The sequence below is a fragment of the Cygnus atratus genome, chromosome 16, assembly GCF_013377495.2.
Source record: "Cygnus atratus isolate AKBS03 ecotype Queensland, Australia chromosome 16, CAtr_DNAZoo_HiC_assembly, whole genome shotgun sequence".
Lineage (NCBI taxonomy): Eukaryota > Metazoa > Chordata > Aves > Anseriformes > Anatidae > Cygnus > Cygnus atratus.
The window spans coordinates 1,579,372-1,602,278 of NC_066377.1; the positions used below are offsets into that span (position 1 = coordinate 1,579,372).

Consider the following 22,907-nt stretch of genomic DNA (forward strand, 5'->3'; position numbering starts at 1 on the left):
GGCTCTTCCTTCAGCCTTGGGGATGTCACTTAGGGAAATCACCAACGGTGACCCTGTCAGGCACTACCCACCCCGTAGCGGTGATGACGCAGAGCCTCCATCTTCCGCCTCCAAAAAGTTTGGCTTTTTTATGGCTCTTTTTAACTGAGTGCTTGCTGGGAATAGTTTGTGGTTCAAAAGCAGAAAATCCTCCCCCATCCCGTAGCTGTTCAAAGCGCCCTGAAACACGTGCTGCGTGGAACTGCCCCCACGCTTCCCACACGAGGGGAAGGCTGCCCTAAGGGATGGGGAGGGGATTTTGGCCTCCCTGCTGCTGTCCACAGCCGTGGCTCTTCTGCTGTGCAGAAACCAAGTATGACTTCTGCTGAGCCCCCGGCAGCAGGCGTTTGGTCAAGGCGCCGGGCAGAGAGGTGAGGAGGCCGCGGCGGCACCCAGGGCTCCCCGTGTGGGGACGTGGAGGTCTTGTGACAGTTCAGAGCACCCAGAGGTGGCAGGGAACGGCCTCCCTGCCTCCCTGTGCTGGCCTCACCACCCCGGCCTCCTGAAACGTGTGTTTGATGGAAAGTAAGCTGGTAATGGTTATCTGGCCTCCATCAGCTGCACGGCCACGCAGAGGGCAGCCAGCTTGGGCCCCGGGCTCCTGCTTCTCAAAGCCGTGACGTGGCTCCGTGTGAGGCCAGGTCAGAGCAGGCGCCAGCAGCTTGAGGGCCGAGCTGTTCAGCCCCAGCCGCGTCCAGCCCCGGGCCCTCACCTCCTTCCAGAAACATGGGGAGCGATGCGAGAGCAGCGGGCCTGGTGCGTGCAGGCTGCACGGCGCTGGGCTGGAGCAGAGCCCAGGGAAGCTCCCTCCTGCTGAACGCTGCTGCAGAGTTGGGCTTTTTTTCTGGGTTGTCTGGTTTTTTTTGTTTTTTTTTTTTTGGACACCAGGACTGTTCTGTCTGCACAAACCCTTTGTCCTTTCCAATAGAGCAAATGCAGCAGTTGCTTATGTAGCTTTGCTGTCACCCCGAGGGCTGCAAGACCTCAGGAACCTTGCAAAAATCCCGTGTGCAGGTGCACGAGGAGAGCCGTCCCGCTCACCCCCATGGCCCCCAAGGCCCCAGACCGTGGACTGTTCCCTGCTGCTCCACGGCTGCAGGCCAAGGACGATGAGCCACCGGGTGCCAACTCCACCTGCATCAAATGAGATCCACGCTTCCATTCCCACCGCCTCGCTCCAGGGGCTGGGAGAGGCAGGGGATGCCCTGCACCACCCAGCAGCTCATGAGTGTGGTGCCTGGTTCTTGTTCTTCCCAGCCACCTTCTGAACGCCCCGGTGTTGTAGATCTTGCCCCATTGGGGTGCCCTGACCTGGCTGGTGCTGTGCCAGCCCAGCACGGGGAGGCTGCAGCATCCCTTCGCATATTTTCCAGGCAGGCAGTGTGTGTGAGGCACCGGGGCCGTTTCCAGGCTGTTTATGGGAAGCACGAGCCCTTCCTGCTGAGCCTCATGCTGATTTAGTCAGAACTGCTGCATGATGAAGTAAGTGTCTCCTCATATGGGCTCGCAGATAATGTGGTGGCGTGGGATTTTTCTGGTAAATCTTGACCTTTACTACAGTGTCCAAACACACCAGCACGTGCATGTGGGCCAGTTTCCAGGAAATCTGTTTTGTTGTAAGATCCTGCACGAGTTTTGTGGTGCCACAGCGGGCAGCATTCCCTGCATGCCCGGGTAACACCAGCTTCCTGCTGCCCACCACCAGGCACAGACCCCATCAGGTGCTAGCCTTAAATGTAATTACTCACAAAGGTGAAATAACGCAGAGGATAAAACCCCCCCTTCGGTTTTCACTGAAGTTTCCAAAGCCCAGAGAGAGAAGAGGAACAGTCGGCAGCGCAAGCGCTCTTCTTCCTGGTAATTTAAATGACTGTTTTCCTCATAAGCTGTGGCCAAGGATGAGTACACGGTAACATTTAAATGTGGACGTAGCTCTCCCCCAGGGATGATTCAGATATTTAGCACACAGAAGACAATTTCCCCAAACACCGCGAGCACTCCATAAAAACCCCAAGGCCATGCCGTTCTCTGAGCAGGGCTTCCCTATCACCCAATACTGTTAAATACTTAAAACAGGAAAAAAACACAAAACAACACACGGGACGCGGGACGGTGCTGAGGCTCGTGGTCCCGCTGGAGGCAGGTACGGCACTGACTCACGGGCCCAGAGCCCGCAGCCCCGCTGCAGGAACCTACTTGCTCGCCGCAGGAGCGGCTCGAACACGTCTCGGCTCCAACGCAAGAGGAGCACCCTGTGTGTGCTGGCCTGGTGCTCGGGGGGGGTCGGAACGGGGCCGGGTGGATGATTAATGTTAGCTTAAGAAGTCGGTGGGAGTTTTTCTAGTGAGGTCACACGCTGCTGGCCTCCATCCCAACATCGGCGGGGAGGGTGGCCGGGAGCGCGAGCGGAAACCCGGGGGGATTTCTGGAGGTGTGCAGCTGGAATGGGAGCGGGGCGATCTCGTAATCCTGCTTGTCAAAACAGACACCAACCGGCCCCGGCCCTGGGGTTGCAACCAAATCACAGGCTGGTTAAAGTCGCTCTCCTGCCTGCCAATTTCCCCACATTCTGCTTCTGATGGAGGTGGCTTCTTGCTCCCTGCATCCCCTCCTGCTGGATGTGCTCAACCCTTGGAGCCTCTGTCCGGTGCGCTGAGCCCCCCCAGATCCCGTGGGAGAGGACGTGAGGAATGTGAACACATACCACGCGCCTCTGAATCTGCCCACTGCGATTCCAAAGAGGCACTGATTTTATCTCTTTTAAAAGTATGCATCTTTTTTTTTTCTTTTGATCGTAGGGTTTTTTCTCCTGACGGTAATCACCTGCTGCACGCCCACGCTCTCCCTGCTGAGCACCATCCCTCGCTGTGCCTGGTGGTTCTGTGGAGCCATGTCCTGATGGTGGGACCGAGCTCTGCAGGTGTGCCAGGGGGAGGAATTGGCCGTTTTGAAGAGCAGGAGCAGAGAGAGCGGAGGCTGCAGTGCCAACCAGCCCATGCTCCTCAGGGGTACCTGGCCTGAGGTGCCAAAGAACATGACTCTGAGGACCACGACATGGGTGCAGATCTTCCCGCACGTGTTTCTGTCTGAGTCCCCCAAGGCTTTCAGCTGGTGGTCTCAAAATAAGCAAGAGAGACAGAAGAATCATCCCTGCTTGTACCAACCCCCCTATGTCACTGGTGAGCACCTTGGTCATGGTGCCGCCAGCCTCGGGCACACATGGTCACCCTTCATCCCTCTGCCCCAGTTTTGTTCCCTTCTCAGTTTATAATTTCTGTTCCTTTCTGTGTTCAAGGAGCTTCCTGAAAGTGGGATGGCTCAAAGACTGAATGAGAGGTGGCAAGGCAGCTGTGAGCTGTTCCCAGCCTGGGCTGGTTGGACACATGGAACCAAGCAGGCTGTATGGCCCCCCCAGTTAAGGGCAGGAGCCAGCCCCATACCTGCTGAGCCCCAGCCAGCCAGAGCCAGGTTGAACCCCGTCACCTATTCACTTTTCCTCATATTTCATTTAATGAAACGAGAATTTTTGCCTCGTGTTGACCAAAACCGAAACCTGTCTGAGGAATCCTTTTTATGAGAATGTGAAAGCAGTTAATGAAAAGGAAACAGTTTGGTATGTTGATATTACTCCCTAAAAAGAAGCTCAGGCACTTGGGCAGCCTGAGGACTTCACAGGTGTTGCCAAAGGGTCCCCACTTCGGATCTGTGTCTGGCCTGGGGATCAGGGGCTCGCTCCCCCAGCACCTCCCCTCGCCCCCCAGCCACCTGCCTTCATCCCCAAAGGCCCCGTCTTTCCCCACTGGAGAATGCACCGAGCTTCCCAGCTTCCACATTTTGAAGCTGTTTGGGGAATCTTTGCAGGAAACATGTTCCAAAAAGCAAATTTTTGCTGCCTGCTGCCATGTAAATCAAGAGCAGGTGACAGGCTTCATCCATGCTCTCCTTAGGTGGATTCAGCTGTTTGTTTGCGAGTATTTAGTACCCAGCAGACTTGGTCAGACAGTGCTGCAGCAGTGAGTCAATAGCTAAAAAGGGAGCTAAAGAAACATCTGCATAACATTTATTTTTTTTAAGAAACCTTGGATCTGGTTTCTTGCAGCGGTTACAGAGTGCAGTGCTGCAGCTCTCACTCATTTCCAGCGAGCTTCCAAGCAGGTGCTGGGAGGACAATTGTCCTTTACAGAACCTCTTGCTTTGTAGGAGGTCACTTACAGGAATTTGTCCAGCAAACAGGGTCACATCTGAAGCAGATTCCTTGTTTGTTCAGCCATTGTTTGGATCCCCTGTTTGTTCCCAAGGTACTTAGCTCGTAACACTCAGGTCTTGGTCTGGGCACTGTCTCCTCTTAGCTTGAATAAAACAGAATACATTAGTAAGCCTTCTGATGCCTTTAGCTTACATCAGTTTTCTGGGAAACACGGTCAGAAAGCTTGGAATGACTACAGCTATAACATCCTTACACAACACCCTCGCTGCTTAGAACCACAGGCGCTTCATACACTACATTCCAGGTCAACACAAAACAGGGGTCTTCCCAAACCATTTATTCGCTTAGCCTTTAAAAACATTCGCATTTTCCAGCTTACACCACACCAGGGAGCCCACTGCTAAATGACTAAGCAGTACCACGAGCCAGAGAGCTGGCATCGCCCCACTGCCGTCCCTTGCACCGCTGGGTGCCGGCCCTCGCACCCACCCCGTGCCAGCCATGACCCCGGCTCGCTTTGGGGCTTTCCCAGCTGCTCTGGCCGTAGCGGAGCTCCAGCTGTGCTGTGACTTAGCTGTGAGCCAGGGGAGTGGAGCCGGGAGACTTGGTCATTTTTCTATGGAAGCGCAGGGTACGATGACTTCCCAGCTATCTCTACAGGCACATGAGGTCAGCGGGACGTGCGCTGGGTGGCCGGCGTGCTGCTGCTCTCAGGCTCGCGGGCTGCAGGGTGTTCTCGACTCCAAAGCGTAGGTTAAGGTTCGGAGAGGTCAGCCCAGCCTCAGTGACACACTCTGATGTGATGTGATCAGGGAATCGAGCAGATTCCCCGATGCTGGGTTCTATTTCTGTCCCTACTTCCTTCCGCAATGCTGGAGGTTCGTAGGTGTTATTGGACTTTGCTTGTCCTTCCCAGAAGCAAACCGAGGAGTGTTTAGTTGGGGAACTCAGCAGATAAGAATAGCCCGTGTGCATTCCCCACTTCGCAACTCTGAGCCTCAAGGAACAGATCCGACCTGACGAGAGCAAAAACAAATTCTTCCTCCCCTCGGTTTCATGTTGGGCCCTGAGAGTGACACCGACGCACCAGCCTCCGAGCCCGTGACTCAGCACCTCTTCTCCGAGATCCCCTGCCCTCTGATACAGCAGCAGCACTCATCCACTTATTAAGTCTCTCCCAGGCTGGGGGCATGGAATATCTTGTCATCCTGCCTCTTCTCATGGCACAGAGATGAGCTGTCAAAATTTCCACTGCTCTGACAACGTGGGTGCGGACATGGGAGCGCTTCATCCTTCTGCGGACGAGGCTGTTGGCGCTCGGTGCTTTCAGCCCAGTTGTTGTCCTCCCCCTGCCACAGGTGCCCAGCTTCCTTTGCTCCCTCTGCAGGAGGTGAAATCCAGTGCAAAGGCTTGCTGACAAAAGCGTGATGTCCGTTGGAGGTGGGTGTTGCACACAACCTCAAATACGAGACCTAAAACCGAGCCTTGTTCAGTGTCAGGGAAGCACGGTCCTTCACCAGGGCAGGATAACCCCTGGCTGTTGCCCGGGCACAAAAGCACCTCTCAATGAGCAATGGGTTTTGGTCACGAAACAGGGGCACCCCATAAATCCCAGAGAGAAATACAGGGGCTGCTGGTGTGCTCCTCTGAATGCTACTGCTTAAACGGGGAGGCAGCGAGGAGGTGCTCCTTGTACATCTTGTTCCTGGCAACAAATTCCTTACTCCCCTTTATAGCACCCATTCTTTTGGGGAGCCTGTGACACAAAAAAATATTGCTTAAGGAAAGCTGCAGAAGCAGCAGTGCCGGGTTAGCTGACTTCTGAGGACTTGGAGGAGTTCTTGGCTGGGAACTGAACCAGAGCACAGGGAACCCTGCAGGTTTCTGCTTCAGGAAAACACTGAAGGACCCACTGAAACTTACGGTGATTGCAGTTTGTCCTTGGAGCAGTCCTTACAGTATATACTGAAACAGACTTCTTAAGGCTACGCTGGAACAAAGTGGAATTAGTGCCTCCAAACAAAAGGCAGGCCACAAAAAATGGTCAAAGGGCTAGAGCCCTCTGCAGAGAAGGCTCCGGGGTGACCTGACAGGGGCCTGCCAGGGCCTGAAGGGGCTGCAGGAGGGCTGGGAGAAGGCTTTTTATCGGGGAGTGTAATGATAGGACAAGGGGTAGCAGTTAAATCAAGAGGGCAGCTTTGGATGAGGTACAAGGAAGAGATTCTTCCCTCTGAGGATGGCAAGGCCCTGGCCCAGGCTGCCCCGAGGAGCTGGGGCTGCTGGGAGGGGTCGTGCCCATGGCAGGAGCAGGAGCTGGGTGGGCTCTAAGGCCCCTGCCAGCCCAAACCGATCTGTGGCTCTGTAAAACATGTAGCCTGCCATCCCTCTGGGTGAAGGAGGCATGCTTGGTGCGCTGGAGCTTCCACTCACAGCGCTGGGACGTCCCCTGGCAGAGCAGCAGCACTGCAGCACCCGTGTAGCCGCTTGCTTTGCCCGAAAATCAGACACCAGGCAAGTCTGCAAGGAACTGCAGGAACCATAGGAAGCAGCAGGAGGGGGCTGGAGGGAGATGTGCAAGCCTTACGCTCCTGAATGGCTTTGGAAAGCCAGTGCCATCTATGGCCATGCACCAAGCGATGGCATTACTCACGAGCTAGGAGTGTTAGTAAGGTCACATGTTCTTCCAGCAAGGATTTTGTTTTAAGGAAAGGATTTTTCCAACCTGTGACTTCTGGAGCAGATACATCTGCTGCCTCATCTTCACAATTACTTGTTGGTAGCATGTGCAGACTTGGTTGTGGGAAAGGGGAGACCGCTGCAAAGGCGTCGGTTCCTACTGTGCTCCTGACATCCTTGAAAAAAGATGTGGGAAACGTGTTCAGAATCAGCAGCCTTCAGCTTTGAGGAAAGACAGCATAACTGACTAGGAATGAGGAGATTCCTTCTAAGCCCAGAAAGTGTTTTGTTTTTTTTTTGTTTAAGAATAAATGTCAGGCAAAATAAATGTCAGGCAGAATTCCACAATTGAGTAAGTCATTGCAAATCCTCCTCATTTTTGTCTGATAAGAACCTAGCTTACGGAAGAAATGTGGGTCACTTTTTCCCCAGTGACGTTGCAAACTGCGCTGTCTGTCCAAGTTCAGTGCGCCAGTCCTCAGTCATTTTCCTACATGAGATTCCAGTTACTTTAATATCGAGTTGCTTGCATCAGAAAATATAATTTGCATTCGCTTCTGAGGTAAGGAGTGTCATGGGTGAAGGCTCTCGCAATTAGATTTAAGCTGTGCAGATGAAACGGTATGAAAGCAGGCATTACTGACGGCTGGGGCTACGTTCTTGTGAACTTGTTTTGGATACAAAAAAAAAAAAAAAGCCTAAGAACGTCTACAGAAAGTAATGGAAAGCCCCCAGCAGCTGTCACGGAAGCTGGTTTTACCAGAGGAGCAGTAAAACAACTCTGACGTATTTGAGAAGCACAAGAAGCAAAACTGAGGGGCGATGCTGCAGGAAATGCCTGAGGTCCGGCAAACAAAGCAACATGTATGTTATATACCAGGAATGTCTCGCTTGGGATTTCCAACTTCAAGTAAGTTAATTACAACTTTCCAGTGTGAAAAAGCACCTGCTGTAGTTTCTCTGGCATTCTTTATCCTTTATTCTTATCTTTAGCTCTCCACTGCCTCTCACCTCCCTGGAAACAGGCTTGAGCCAGATTTTAATAGCAAACTGTGCCAAGAAGAATTTAGGGAGGGCATCCAGTCTACACCCTGCCTCCGTGGCAGGGTCAGTTCAGCCAATTTTTTTTGATTGTCACTTCTCCAGGTTGTTTTGGGGAAACCCGTAGACAAATACTCGGGGGTCACTTCTTTCAGTCTCTGAAAATGGGCCCAAGACTGAAGGCAAACTGTGCTTTTTTTGAGAAAAGCTGGGCAGGACAGCTGCAGGCAGAGGCAGAACCCGTTCCCCTCTACGCCTGGGCACTGCTGCCTGTGGCTGCCCGTCAGATGCCGTCTGTATTAATTGGATTTTTTATTTAACTGATTATTTGAAGGGATAATGATGAAGACCAGTGACAGTACCACTCTTTTCTTTTTCTTAGCAGATCCCTTTAGAAGTTCCCTCCTTGAATAATGCTTCCCAGCAGCGAAGTCCCATGATCCTGATTCAGCAAGTGAAATGCCTAAACAAAGTCAGAACCTTTTAGGAACTTTGATCCAGGATTTTAGCCAAGGACTGTTTTAACTGTAAACCCACAATGGGGGGTTATAAACAACTACACAAACCTCACAGTTATTTACAAGCACATTCTTCTGGAACTCAGGACTAACCCAGCAGTCTCATGTCCATCTAAAACATCATTGCCAAGGAGAAGCAAACTTCCAGACTCATAAAAAAAATCCTTTTGTTTGAGATCACTATCTGTAATGTGTAAAGGCTGATCCTTACCTTAGCTGGTGGACGTGCTAGACGTGTACAAGTGATGTTATAGAACATGTCAGCAGTACAGAAGTAGATCATCAGGAAGAAAAGACAATAGCTAGATTAGAAATAAAACAGCTCTGGAGCACTCGGAAGGATATTAAGTCCACTCCAGTATTATAGGCTGATTTCAGCTTAGCAAAGAGTAGCAAATATGGCCAGGGGCACGTACCCCCCCATAAATGTCTTTGTGTTGCTTCTGCAATGTGCTCTGTAATAGCTGGTACTGGCCAGAGCCTTAAATAAAATGATGGATTTAGCTTGAAGCTATGTCTGCTTTGTCCTGGTATGTCTGCTGGTTCTGCAGGACGGGATGACAGGGCAAGCGGGGTGAGACCTGACATCTGCATAACCCAGAAGTGAACCACACATCAGGCCACCGAAACAAGGCTAACACACTGCTGCTGCCTTGCACTGGGATGGGATTAGACAGGACCAGCAAGAAGGAGCTCTAACTCAGTTATTCCTCGTCTTTCATCAGTTCCAAATGAAGATGGAATTGTCACCACATGGGTAGCGCTATGATTCACAGAGTTCTCAAAAACATTAAGTGTTGTGTTTTTTTCTGTTGCTCTTTGTTTTAAAGGAACATTCTTGTGTCCTGCTGCTAACAGCTAGTAAATATTTGCTTAGTAGGGAAATTCCAGAGAGGTGAGAGAAAATTAATCTTCCTGCAGTGTTCAAATAAGGCAAGTGGAGTAACTACCACTGTAATTAGCCACTTAGCTTTATCTCAGTGTATGTATTTCCTTTAAGAAAGCAAGTTAAAGGAAAAAGTGACTGCTGAGATGAATCTGTTTCACCTTCAGAATATAAAACAACTCTTCAGAGAAATACATTGCTGGTAATTGGCATGGTCAAAACAGGCCCATCTCAAAAGTATCCAAAATCTGACAAACTGTTCACAAAAACCGATCTGCTTAGAAATATCTTGGCATTGCTTGGAGGTTTTGGAGGGGACTTGTAATGCAAAAGTATTTTAAATAAAAGTCTGTGCTTCGTCAAGGACTTAAATAAGGCGTTATTCCAAAATACGATGAATTACTGTTTAAATTACTGATCAGAATACAAAATTGGTATCAGCACACCATCTTTGACTACCTCAAGGGGATTTTTTTAGCAGTGCTTATACATTGAGTACCACTCCTTTTCAGAATGCTTTCTTCAAATTAATTTGTTCCTATTCCACAGGTCTGTACTGATGCATCACTAGCAGTACAGACCTGCTTATACAGACTAAAGCAGCAATAAAGTCAGCTGGAGGAGGAAGTCATCAGGGTCCTTATGCAGCCATTTATGACCACACAGAGCAGATGGAACCAAAAACCCCAGCTGACTTCGCAGCGTTCCATTTCTTTTGCTCTTCACGTAAAGGAACTGTATATGGTATATGATCAGGGAGATACAAGTCCAGGTCATGCTTGCACAGCAAGATATTTATCTTGCACCTGTCAGCTGATCAAGCTGAATTCTTTCAATGCAGTCATGCTGCAGCACAGAGGACACACCAAAGCAATTCAACAATAGGTATGACCATGCTTGCCTGCTGAGCTCACCAGGCGCTCAGGAAATTGTCTGACAGTATCAGGTAGGTGTACTTTATCTGTAATGCTGGAAAAACCTGACTGCTAAGCTCTTTCCTAAAACAGACCTCGGAGCCAAGCAGCTGCATCTGTGTGCCCTATGAAATAATTGCTGTTACCGCACTAGAAGCTAACTGTGAATGACGCAGAGGCTTCCACTACCACTTTTGGAGAAATCCTTCCTGACTTTTGTGGGCATCAGTCCATGCTCCTACTTATGCATCACAGCTCATTCATCTTCCGGGATGAAAGACGTCCCACATGGTAACTTTGTAATTTTAAGTCAGAATGCTTTACTTGAAGAGGTCCCCACTGATACGTGCCACAAAGCAGTCTTTGTGTCTAGACACTTGTGAGAACAGCTGTCCCCTTGAGCTCAGAACTGTTTTTCCTCCCTCGCCTTCTAGGGAAAGGAAGAGATATGAGGATAGCTTGGGAAATGCCTGATGTCCCATTAAACAGACATTGCATGTTACTTGACTAAAGCATTTTGTCTCTTAGCAAGGCACTTTTCTCCACCTGCCACTGTTTCACATCTTCAGTTTAATTGTTAGCATCAACCCTGCCAACTGAAACAATAGCCAGGTACCTTGAAAATCCTCAGACTTTCAGAGACAGCCGAGTGAGAGATTTCCCTTACAGTTAATGGCCACTGAGTAATATTCTCTTGCACACCTGAAGCTTTCAGCCTTGTAACACATGCAGTGCCTAGAAAAAGTGCCACTTCTTACAGTAGATGAGTCATCTTCAAGTCATCCTCTACGTTCACAGAGTGCGTACAAAACCTGAGATGGGTTACTGGATCTACAGAAGCCTAATGAAATCTTTTCATTTTCATTTCGTTTCTAGTTGGATCTGCTGTGGTTTAACTCTTCTGGAATGCGGTAGTAACACTTACACCACACAAATTCAAACTCACGTATTGTGTTATACCTGCTGTTCTAACAAGAGCAAGTAACCGCAAGTAATTTGAACCAGATACTGGAATCACTTCAATTCTGTACCAATTTTCTTTTCACTAAAATCTCATCTGATAGTTTGCCTAGCCTTCTACTATCTTAATGTTATGAAGAAGTAAGATTCTGTTTTTCAGTATGAAGTTATTCCCACTGGATTCATGTGCTTAATGACGTACTGTAGCTCCCTTCACACTATGACCTAAATGTGAGGGAATTAATGTTCTCTTGTGGAAAAAAAACAGCAGTAAGTTTCATGTGGTAAATTTAGCATGAAGTTCTTTGACAGATACCAAATACCATATCTCTAAACAAATACCACTATCTAACTTGCTCAAACAGAGCTTGAATAACGTACCCTTAGTCATATGAGCAAACGGCACTTGAATGGTCACCAGTGCCAGGAGTAAATAAAACACACGAAGAGCAATGCCCGCTGCCAAACCACCACAAAATGCATCCAAGTATTTCCAAAGAGGTACTCGGAAAAACGTTAGTGATATGTCTGCAGAATTACCAGCTAAATAGGCTATATGAAAAGTGAGCACTAGCTGACTTAGAGAGCTGCCTTCCTGTTCTTTCTTTCTTTAAAAAAAACACACCTGGAGGGCTAAGTACTACTGTTTCCAAACTTAAAAGACTCATCAGCTGTTTCAGTAAGACAAGTTCAAAGGAGCAGGAAACTTTATTGCATACTGATTTCTCCCTGCCTAGAGGTTCAGCTTTCGGCCTAGAAATTACACAAAGAGGGCCTCAATTCGTTCCAGTTACAGAAGATGATCAATTATTCTTACAATTAAAGAGAACGCACAGCAGAGAGACTGGCAGTCAAAGCAAGGCAGTGCTTCTGGAGTTCCCGTACTGTTAAGAACACCCTTTTTAAACAGTGTACCACTGTGCTGTTGCTGGCTTCCATTTACCACAGGTAAAAGTCAGGAATCAACGTGCCAACTGAAAATTGAGTTATAATCAACACTGTCTCTCCCCATTATACAAACAACAGCATAACAGGGACAGTAACACCACCTTTAGTAACCATGGGGCTGGAGCAGCAAGGTGTCTTCTCAGGCAGGAGGGACGGGCATTCCCCAGGCTTCCTCCCCTTTCATATTCACCTGCCCAGTTCCTTCAAGGGAGGAGAGTTCCATGTCACTGGCCTCTAGCCCATTAGACTGATAAACCATGAATCACAAAGTAATACAGTAGAAAATTAAGTCCTTTGCATCTGCAATAAAGTGTGGATTGCCACACAGTCTATGATCTTAGGCCAATGACTTAATATTTGATGTAGGAGATTCGCCCTCCACCCCAGTTGGAATTCTTTGCTCAAGTTTTTTAGACACAGAAAGAGAATGTTTGTCTCCAAACTTAGGAAAGAATCAGGTGTAATAGAAATCTGGTGGACCACCTTCTTTGAAGAGAACACTAAACTGTGTGGAAAGAGACTGTCCATTTCTTGGCTGACGTGGAATTTCTTACGTTATGTCCTTCTTTCTTGGAGGTCGGTGAATGTTCCTCACCACACACTTCACCATCCATTCAATTCCCTCGTTCACTCCTTTGCTAAGGAAATAAGATGCACAGGTAAGATTAAAACACAAAAACATGGCTCACGTAGTCCTTAACTGACCACTTACAAGAACAAGCAAAGGCTTCTGCCCTGCACTTATGCACTGTCATTACTACGATAGTTTCTCATACACCCAAACAAAGGGGAACTAATCTCTTTTCGTTTGGTATTTAAACTTCATCTTTTATTTTTCAGTTGCTTCTACAAGTCTACATCCAGTTTAGTTAGTCATCAACTCTGTGAAAATGTTGAGATGAACAAGCATCAAACCACTTGACAGTCAGCTGGTTTGAGGTTATTTTGCTGCAAGTCCCAGGCTACTTTTATCACATATTCCGATCCTGACTCCAAACTTCTACAATCATCTGTGCAGGGCTGCCAAGCAACTCACTGGCCTGTACAGCTTCCCAGCCAGGACTTCTGCAAGTTTTTTTATTACTGCAAACTCAAAATGAAATTTTGAAAGGAAATTCCACACCGATCAAAACTAGAAGTGTTTGTACAAAAAAACATGAGAATCGTAAAGGTTACATTTCATAAGATTATTATCTATTACTTCTCTTCTAGCCAGTGCCTAACCATTGCTCTTGTTGTGGTCATCATCTGCTTAATGACATTTGATTCTCAGCAATGCAGACAACAGAGATTTTTCTCACAGTTTAAAAGGCTTTACTTACCCCTTTGCAGTAGCTTGTATTATATTACAGCTTTGCTTTTACATTAAAAAAAAAAGAAAACTCAAAGCTCTGGATTCAGTACAGGCAGCAATTCAGAGAGGAGTATTTCTAGCCAACCGCAACAGTACTTTAGACGTAATGCAAAAAAGCGTTTTTCACTCAAAGAACTAAAAACGCAACCAAAGTAGTGCAAGACACAATGTGCAATAGTGATGCTAAGATGTTGAGAATTTAGTGGCTTGGTCAAGGTCATGGTAGGCAGCTGTGTAGGCATGAAGAAGAATCCCAATCTCCCAAATTTTGGTCTGTTCTAGTCACTGCATCTTAAACCGCATGCTTTCCTAGTGTACAAACTCTTAGAGACTGTTATATATCTGGTATTATCTACGTAACAAAGCTCATGTGCACACCAAAAAATAAGAAAGCAAGAGCTTAATTACTCCACCAACGATGGAACACCCCTCGTTGCCCTGGCAGTGTCATAAACAGCTGTACTTCCAACTGACTTCTTACATAAAAGCTGGGAGTTGTAGCAAACCAACCACTGCAAGGATTAATTTGTAGGGAGAGGGGACGATAAAGGAGAAGAACCAACAGCTCCAAATGCCTCCAAGTCCCACTGCTCTGAGCCAATGAGTAGACCAGGCTAGTACATTTCATCGTGTTTAACAGAAGGACTCTATACGTGACGTTGCTGACCTGATGCAAATCTGATGTTCACAACCAAACGTCTGTCGCTGCTCGGAAGGAAGCGCAGCTCCCTTTCAGTGGTTATTATCCTGTAATACCGTTCTGCTTGTATGACACCCTGCAGCTGTTCAGTCAACCAGAACACCATCCATTCTCATACTCACCCAGTAAGAGCAGAACAGGCTTGTGTCAGGCAGTCTCTCTTCCCAATTTTGTTAATGCAGTCACTAAATGCTGTCTTGATGTCAGGTATTGACAGACAAGTCTGCAAAGGGAATCAAAGAAGAGCGACGTTACAAGAGACAGTGACCTTCCAAAATGAATCCTACTACGTCCACAGTTCGGCTTCAGTCAAGATGGCACAATGTAGTAAACCCCCTTAAGCACTAACATAGAAAATCCTTTTCTGATCTCAGGGCTTGCTTGCTCTCAGAAGCCTTGGACAAGCCACTTAAGCATTTTAGCTAGCCATGAGCCCAGCTTTCTTCCTCTCTTCGCAAAGAGATTTTGGCATTCCTGTGAGGCTCAAACACGTTTTACTCAAATGCCACATCAGATCCTTGTGAGTCTTAAGGATTAGTCCACGTGGAAGCATACTTTGGAAGTACAGATTACATACAAGCAGAAATTCAATCTGCTCTAAGCCTGGGCCTTAACTCAGCAGAAAGATGGAAATTAATGATAGCAATTATTCATTTTGCCATTTTGCAAAATACTTATTCTGGAGAAATTAGATATAGGAAACTACTGTGAGGGTGACTGTGTGATAAACAAGCACGTTTCAGAGCTTTTAACTAAGAGCGGCTCTTAAGAAATGGCTTGAGAGGAGTTTAATGACACCCAATTCATCCAGTGCCCTTCACTCCAGACTTGTGACTTTCCGCCGTGAAGAATCCATTAGTTGTGCAATTTTTGATGACTGTACTTTCTTATGACCTAAGTTACATTTCAAACTCGCAGTTTCAATTAGTAAGCTCGACAGCGTATCCAGAAACACTATGTATTTCTTACACCAGAGCCATAACAACTTATTTCAAGATTTCTGCCAAATGAAAAGTGTGAAATTCAGAACGATGACCTGTCATCCATACGATAAATAGTTATAAATGAATTTAAAGATTGATATATATCAAATACTGACTTCACAGGAGTCAGACTGGACTTGGGAGCTGGAATTCATACCGGTATGTCTGGAAGATGGGCGAGAGATTACTACCAAATGATCATTCTCTGCAAGTTTCTAAAAGATGCTATTTACTTTTGACACGATATTCACTGCCAAATAAGAAAGGCAGGACCAACCACTTCTTGATGAAAGCCAGAGTTCCAGACAAATCAATTACCCAATAACTTGGGAGGAGTTGTGTTTTTTTTTTCAGTAAATGACACTTGGCAGCAGGAAGGTTAAACCCCAAAGGAGCTGAAACTGAACACACATTTCCTGAAATATACTTTAATGTATCGGTTTAGTGCCATAGTATAGTAATTTTTCCTTGTCTGGATGACGATATGTTTCAGAACTTTTAGAAAGGAAATCTGAGAAAAAGCATAGGAAAGGTAGAAAATAATGGTGCAGAACATTGCAACACTGTTCTTTACGTCTGTTTGCAAAGCAGTCGGGCAATGAACTTCCCAAAAATCACCAGGAAACCTGTACATGTCCAGCAGCACAGCGAACCTGTCTCCTTCACCTTGTCACCTTTAAGACGTCCACGTGTAGCTTACAGCTGCTGTACCCATTTTCTTTCCACCTTAATCCATTCCAGTCACTTCCCTTTCTCGCTCCCTGGTGCAATGGTGGCCTGCTCTAACCTCCACGAAGCTGTCCAGCCATCGATCTCTACAGAAATTTCCTTCAGGAAGGGTTTTGCTGGAGACTTCACACCATTTACATTTATTGTAGTAGGATGTCACTGCGTCACGACACTACACGTGTTCTAAGGCACATCTTTTTTCCTGTGGGATGAAGTACAGCAGCACAGCAGAGAGGACAAGGCCACTGAGCTACTGATTCAGAGAAGCCTTCTGTTACTGTTCAAGGGGAAGCCATGGGCTGGAATCTTGTCTTACAGCAGAAGAGGAGACAGCTTGCCCATCATTTCAACGAGGAGCATTTGAGTTTCTCGTGCTTAGGAGAAAATGTCATCTGTGGCTTCTAAGTTCCCCTCTTCTCCTCCTCCCTATCTCCATTACAATGTATTTGTTTACAGATGTGTTTCATTTCCCAACTGAAACCACATGAATCAAGAGCAAACTAGGCAAACTGGATTTGTGATAACGTAAACAGCATAACATTACAATAATAAAATCCACAGATGACCTTTCTGGAGCAATGTTATCTACCACACCAGGGAAGACTCACAACTCGAAGAGTGACACTTCGATCTCAACTTCCCCTAAAGAATGAATTCTAAATCATCACATCTTTCCACAAAGGCTCTTCAAGGCATAGTCTATCTAGCCTGACCTATTGTCTGTGCTACGTTGTTTTTTTTTTTTAACAAGCTTATTTGAAATTAAGACTAATTTATCAGGGAAGCTGTAGGATTTCATAAGTCGGAATTTAGAATGGCCATTGTGCAGAAGGCTTATTTTCTAACATCTGTATCATGAAGATAACACTGTGAGACTTCAGAGAGATGCTGCCAGCCACCATGACTCCTTCAATTTTCCAAAGACACAAGTCTTTCCATCACTGTGGGGATTTCAGATTACATTTCCAAAACTTATCTTACAAGTAGGAAGGCAATGCTTCCTGCCAAAGACATCACGCAACACTCAATTCTTCCCATAGACTATTTTTTAGCCCCCTTTTTCTACTATTTTTAACAGTATTCCAAAATTGGCCATTCCGTCCCCAAGTTTTAACTGTTCATTTCACAGCTCAGAAATACAGAGCTTGTGAAAACCTTTAAGCAGCTGTATTCACATCGAAACAGCAACAAAAAATTCTTGTTTTGCAGCTTTCTCTGCAGTAAACAGTAGGTAGAGCAAAACTGCCTAATATTTTCAAAAGTGGCGTTCTGACTTGAGAGTCCACATGAAACGTTAAGACATCTGAGTCCCCAACAAAGCTATAGCTCTCTTAGAACACAACAAACAAAACCCTCCCACAACACACATCTGACTCAGTATTTTAACGAATTACAAAATGATCTAGTATTGCAGCCTCTGCTAAACACAGAGCACATTTCTCGTACAAGAAGATTAATTTATGTTATTATCAGGATATTAGTTTTTTCTAATACTGATACTGCCAAACACCACTCAGGCAGTGCTGCGTGGATGCAATCTACTCTAATGGTGACTATTAACAAAGGAATTTTTTTCTACGAGGAATTTAGCTTCTGAGCCAAAAAAAAAAAATCTTACGCTTTATGTGATTTCAGGCATTGAGTCCAAATATTTTTAGCTTGTCAGGAATGTAAATCTCTGTCAGAATTCTGATACATTTCACCACAAGTATTCTTCTGGCCTTTAAAGATGCAATCAATGTAAATTATCTTGCATCGACAAATACCAGTAAGGTTAAGACATTGTTTATCTTCCCTCGCTATGATCCCTGTTAAAACAGAGGAATCGTGGGGAGAATCCTCTACCACAATTACATGTCTGGAGATCCAGAGCAGAACAATCTCTGCCAGTGATAATCCTGCAAAGGGCGATTTCCTTCCAGGGGTCTTCACTTCTGCTAGGTCAGTGGAAGAGAAACAGACCTTCCAGTTTTCTAAACCTTGCCTAAGAGAGCCCGAATAATTATTCAGGAATAATACACTATAGCTTTGCTGATCTCATCATAGGTCTGTGAGCGAATAAAGGCAGTGAATCTGTGGGCTGGTCTCGGAGCCTCTAGAGGGGGCAAAGAGTCATTTGTAGTTTTTATCTTGAGAGCCTGTTCCAAATGCCTCTTTCTAGTCATGTAAAGAAGTCCATTTGTTCATCGGCCCAGCTAGGGTGCCAGAAGAGCTGGCCCTTGTAGAACGCCCGTAACAAAAAATGTATACACAGCCGTAAGGAAAACTGAACAGCTTTCCAAGTCACTGCATGTAGTTTAATTCTCAAAAGCTAAAGGTAAGAGTGCTGCTTACTGCTCACTGCTATAAAGCTGTAGTGTTGCATGGAAACATGAGTTATCTAGGTTCCACATAGAAAAGATCGTTAATTTCCCCAGAAACCAGAGTTCACAGCAATGTCAGGAGCAGAAATCAGGAGTCCTGGCTCTTAATCTCATGCTGTCTCTTAAGTGGAATTACATTTATTTTATTTCTACAGCTAGATAACCTTATGATCGTCCAAAAGATCTATTGTGTTGTACAACTGAAATATAATGAAATCCTCCTTTATAGCCAAAGTGATTTCTGTGGAAGTCTCAAGTACCTCCTACAAGTACACTCCCTGAGATAGGTGTAAAGTCCAGGGGAAGAAGCTGGGAAGCACTGGCACACTTTGAAACAGATACTGATCCCAGCCCTAAAGGCTGGCGCTCCAAACTCTACAGAAAGTTTCTAGCTCCATCTAGAGACTGATCTCTCAAACTGCAGTACTGGAATTCCAGGTACAATGCATGGAAGGAAAAGGAAGTAAAATATGGGAGATACCACGACCACTTTAGGCTCTCTCTTCTCTTTCTCTTTCCCAATTCTCTTTCCCAGTGCTGGGAAAGACAGGGACTGCCCTGGGTGCATGACCTAAATGGTCACACCACAGCGCCCACAAACTTGTCAAGTACAGTTTTACAGTTCTGGATATGCTAGAAAAAAAAATATATTCAAGAAAAAAGCATTCATTGCCATTTACTGCTGTCTGTGACGGAACGCTCTACAACAAAGAGAAGGTTTCACTGAACAGATGTTATCTGATCAAGGACGATATTTCTTCACACACATTTGCTGTGCTGTTACTAGGTAATAGCAGAGCAGCATAAACAAAGTTCACTAAATATTGTTTTGCTATTGAATAAACAGGAAAAATCGTATCAAGATGCCAAGTCACAGCACATGAAAGCCCTCCCGTGGCTATATCATCTGCTCATAAAAGGCGGAAAACAGCTGAGATGGATGTCTCTGTAGCAAGCTTACCTGTGCCACTGGGAAAGTGTTGGAAGAGAAAGGAACAACTGAAAACTAAACTCAAAGCAATTATTTCCAGCAGCAGGAAAGTTCTGTAGGTATCAGTCCAGGAATGTCATGTACACTTAACACAAACGCAGAGCCCAACTTCTCAAGGCCCATTTGCTCATTTAAGAAGTATGTCTGCAATAATCTTACCTCTACATCCTGCTTGTTAGCCAACACCAGAATGGGAACTCCTTCCAGAGCTTCACTAGTAATCATCTTCTCTGTAAAGCACAGAAACCAAACCAGAGACATTCAGCCAGTTTTGGAAGACAAAGTTGCAAAAATGTAAGACATCTCTTGCCTGAAGAAGCAAGTGGCTCCTCCTTGTCTTACAGTTTCATTTGTAATGTTCAAAGCACGTTACTGAGAATTAAACAGGTGATAAATACAAAATAAGGAAAAATTCCAAAATAATTAACATGAGCACAACAAGTGATTCAAGGTCACTATAGGCGATGAAACTAAGTCTTGTGCTACAGACAAGACAGACTGCCAACATTTTTCCCTCAGAAACAAAATCATTTATTATGCAAAGGTACAGAAGTACTACCAACGTGCCATCAACAGGCCACACAGCTTACTTCAAGGACAAGGAGCAGACAAAATAGCGATGAGAACTGTGCCACAACGCATGATGAAATCGCAGTACAGCTGAAACGCTGCGTACTCACCAAAAGCTCTTTTAGATTCTGAGAGCCTCTCCTCATCAGTGGAGTCAATGACATAGATCACTCCATGAGATTCAGCGTAATACTGAAAGGATAACAGGTATTAGTGTATGTAGCAGCTAGGGCCATTTGTTCCTCTTCCAGAATTTTTTTTATCTGGTGAAATTTTGATATGCATGGAAGAGATCAACCAGTCAGAGCCAGCTGTTTTCATCACGTGTGTCTGGAGAGGAAAATGGTGGCACACAAAACGCATTGCCTGTTCTGTCTGAAGCCCTACTGAATGAAACGGGAAAAAACACACCTGAAAAAACACACCCCCACCACTGAAAAGCTCCTCTCTGCCACCACAACCCTTACACAGGTCAGTAATTGCTGTCTGTACGCAACAATGCAAATACTAAGCAAAATCTGCTAATCTTGTATAGATACACTTGAATCTCCGAAAAAGTTGTTAATGCTGAAGACTCGGGTTACCAGTAAGCCTGTATGATTATTAAACGATCATAGCTCCGCAATTCTGAAAGAGTCAAAAACGTTTATAAAAGAAAAAACACATTCCAACCTTGTCCCAAAGAGACTGTAGCTCCTCCTGGCCTCCCAGATCCCAAAACATTAGCCGAGTTTTGCCAACATCAATAGTACCAACTAGAGGGAAAGAAGAAAAAAAGCTATCCAATGAAATCTGAAATTGTTCTCTAAAGCACCAACACTTGCACATCCCCCTAAGAGTGCTGGCATGGGAGAGTCTTCTCGAGGAAGAAGTCACAGAGTGCTACTTCCAACAACAGAACAATACCTTAGCAAAAAATGACCATTAATATCAGACGGAACTGTGTCAGTGCAAATTATATCAGAATCAGGCCAAAGAACTCCAGCAAAATTTAACTTAACCTCTGAGCTTAGCACTGAAGTGGGATACCTGTTTTTATTTTATTTTTGTAAAGCTTTTGAGTTTTCTTTCTCAGAAGCTAAGCAAGCCAATTTTATTCTCTCACAAAAAGACACGGGAAGCTGGGAGACAAGACCTCCATTTCCAGGAACTACTTTGATCTTGTCAACCTTTAAATACCTCAGACATCTAAGAATCAGCTGTTGGTCAACTGTGAAAAAGCTGAAAAAAAAATCCAGACAGATTTACTTACTGTTTAAGCCTACAGTGGTTGTGATTTTGGATAAACTCATCCCTTTGTAGTTCTTGTTAAATCGAGTTTTAGTTTGTTCAAGAAATGTCTGAAAAGGAACGTGAAAAAGCACTTACTCTCAAATATTTTACTAGCTTGGGTAATTCTACCCCAACCCTGCCTTTTCATTACTGCAGAATCCTATTCCAAGGGATCCTGCCCCACCTGCCACACCTTGGAACAAACCACCGTTCTTGCTCCCTATTTTAGCAAAGACAGAAGGGATCACGGGTGATTACAGGATTATCAAAGCCTCAGCTCCACCCCACCGAAAGCTTACGCTGGATTTAAATACAAGGGAAAAGTTGATTCTTTGCGGGTAACGTCACTAAAATAACTCGCATTCCAGGTGAAGAAAGACTGACCTGCCTGTTGGAAGTTTTATCTTTGGAGGACGGGGATGTTTAGAATTGCATGCGATCACCATGCAATTGGTAGTAAACACTTACTGTTTTACCAGCATTGTCCAAACCAAGGATCAAGATGCAGTACTCATCCCTCTGGAACATGTATTTATAGAGCCCAGACAGCAAAGTATACATCCTGCTCCTGCAACAAATGCCAGGAAATCGTTAACAAACATGATCATTAAGGCCATTTCCAGAAACCTTTCTTTTCACAACCTAATTTCTTCCCAACACAAAATAAATAAATTATGCTATTTTTTTCAATCAGTAAATCTTATATTTGTGGCAACCTCTGGAAAATCACAGACCCAGGAGAGATCGTATTTGCAAACGCATGCAAGTGAGGGATGATTTTCCAGGCAGCTCAACCTCTGTTTCACCACCTAGCACACAGCATCCTCTGTGAACTCCCTTCTCAGTTCAACACTCCCCTGTTTGCTTTGGGGCTTAAAGGAGAGCTAAAGACAGCCTGAAAGTCGTTTACGGTACATATAAGACCTGCAGAAAGAAGGAAGGCGATGGCAGATAGACAGACAGGAGTGTTTTGGGCAGGAAGGAGCAGGTCAGCGCCCTCACGCCTTGCTCCTCACCCCTATGACAGCAGCGTGGGATCTCAACAGTCAAACCGGGCTCAGCGGCCCGTGAAACCCCACCTATCTCCAATTTAAGTCTCCTGTTACCGTACCCTCACTGCTGTTATCTCACAGTGCCACGAGGACCATTAATTTACATCGCCAAAAGCGCACCGCAAATCAAGGCGACGCCTACGCGGGCAGGCACCGTGTTGCTGTTGGATTCGCACGGGTCAGAGGCTCGCTGGAAGGCAGCGGCGGGAACCCGCCTCGACGCCGGCTCCGGGCCTCTGCAACCGGTTACCGGAGGCGCCCAGAGGCCAAAATAAAAATAAACGCTCCAAAATAAAAATAAAGCTTCAGACCGGAGCGGGGGGGGCCCGGCCCGGCCCGGCCCGGCCCCGCCACCCCTCAGGGCTCAGGGCCCGGCCCCCGCCGCCCCCCGCGCCCAGCGGCCTCCCCGTGCCCGCGGCCCCTCACCGGGCACCGAGGCCGCCTCCCGTCACCCGCCGCCACCTCTCTCCCCCTCGGCACCGGCCGCCGCCGCCATCCCTCGCGGGGCACTCTGGGAAGTGTAGTTCTGGCGGGGCGGCGGGGGCTGCGACGCCAAGGCCGGACGGACTACAACTCCCGGGATGCTCAGCGCCACGCGCACCCTCCGCACACTCCGGGCGCGCAAGCGCGGGGGGGCGGGGGGCAGCCGGTGAAGTGGCTCAGGGTTCCGGGGCGGGGTAAAAGAAGCCGGAAGTGACGTACGC

The 22,907-nt window shown here is 46.5% G+C and overlaps 1 protein-coding gene and 1 long non-coding RNA gene across 3 annotated transcripts; one reads left to right on the forward strand and one right to left on the reverse strand.

Annotated features, from left to right (window-relative positions):
• Positions 1-4,132: 4,132 nt before the first annotated feature.
• LOC118258371 (uncharacterized) lies at positions 4,133-8,991 on the forward strand. The gene is made up of 2 exons (XR_004781841.2): positions 4,133-7,832; positions 8,346-8,991. It is a non-coding gene; the product is annotated as an uncharacterized LOC118258371 (long non-coding RNA).
• Positions 8,992-11,930: 2,939 nt separating this feature from the next.
• ARFRP1 (ADP ribosylation factor related protein 1) lies at positions 11,931-22,801 on the reverse strand. Of its 2 annotated transcripts, none has more exons than XM_035567123.2 (8): positions 22,630-22,801; positions 21,620-21,719; positions 21,132-21,219; positions 20,552-20,634; positions 19,990-20,071; positions 19,469-19,539; positions 14,366-14,466; positions 11,931-12,827 (listed from the first exon to the last, which is right to left on the reverse strand). In XM_035567123.2, exons 2-8 carry the CDS (start codon positions 21,710-21,712, stop codon positions 12,740-12,742), a joined length of 606 nt encoding a protein of 201 aa, XP_035423016.1. In that variant the 5' UTR covers positions 21,713-21,719; positions 22,630-22,801; the 3' UTR covers positions 11,931-12,739. The 2 variants fall into 2 exon arrangements, with proteins under 2 accessions (XP_035423016.1, XP_035423017.1); XM_035567124.2 differs by lacking the exon at positions 22,630-22,801 and adding an exon at positions 22,263-22,423.
• Between the last annotated feature and the right edge of the window lie 106 nt (positions 22,802-22,907).

Excerpts from the sequence above, each read along its gene's own strand:
- ARFRP1 (XM_035567123.2), bottom strand. The coding sequence starts at position 21,712 with ATGTATACTTTGCTGTCTGGGCTCTATAAATACATGTTCCAGAGGGAT. Across the intron at positions 20,072-20,551 it reads TACAGTCTCTTTGGGACAAG|TATTACGCTGAATCTCATGG; the intron begins GTTGGAATGTGT and ends TTATCCTTTCAG. Across the intron at positions 19,540-19,989 it reads AGAATCTAAAAGAGCTTTTG|AGAAGATGATTACTAGTGAA; the intron begins GTGAGTACGCAG and ends TGTGCTTTACAG.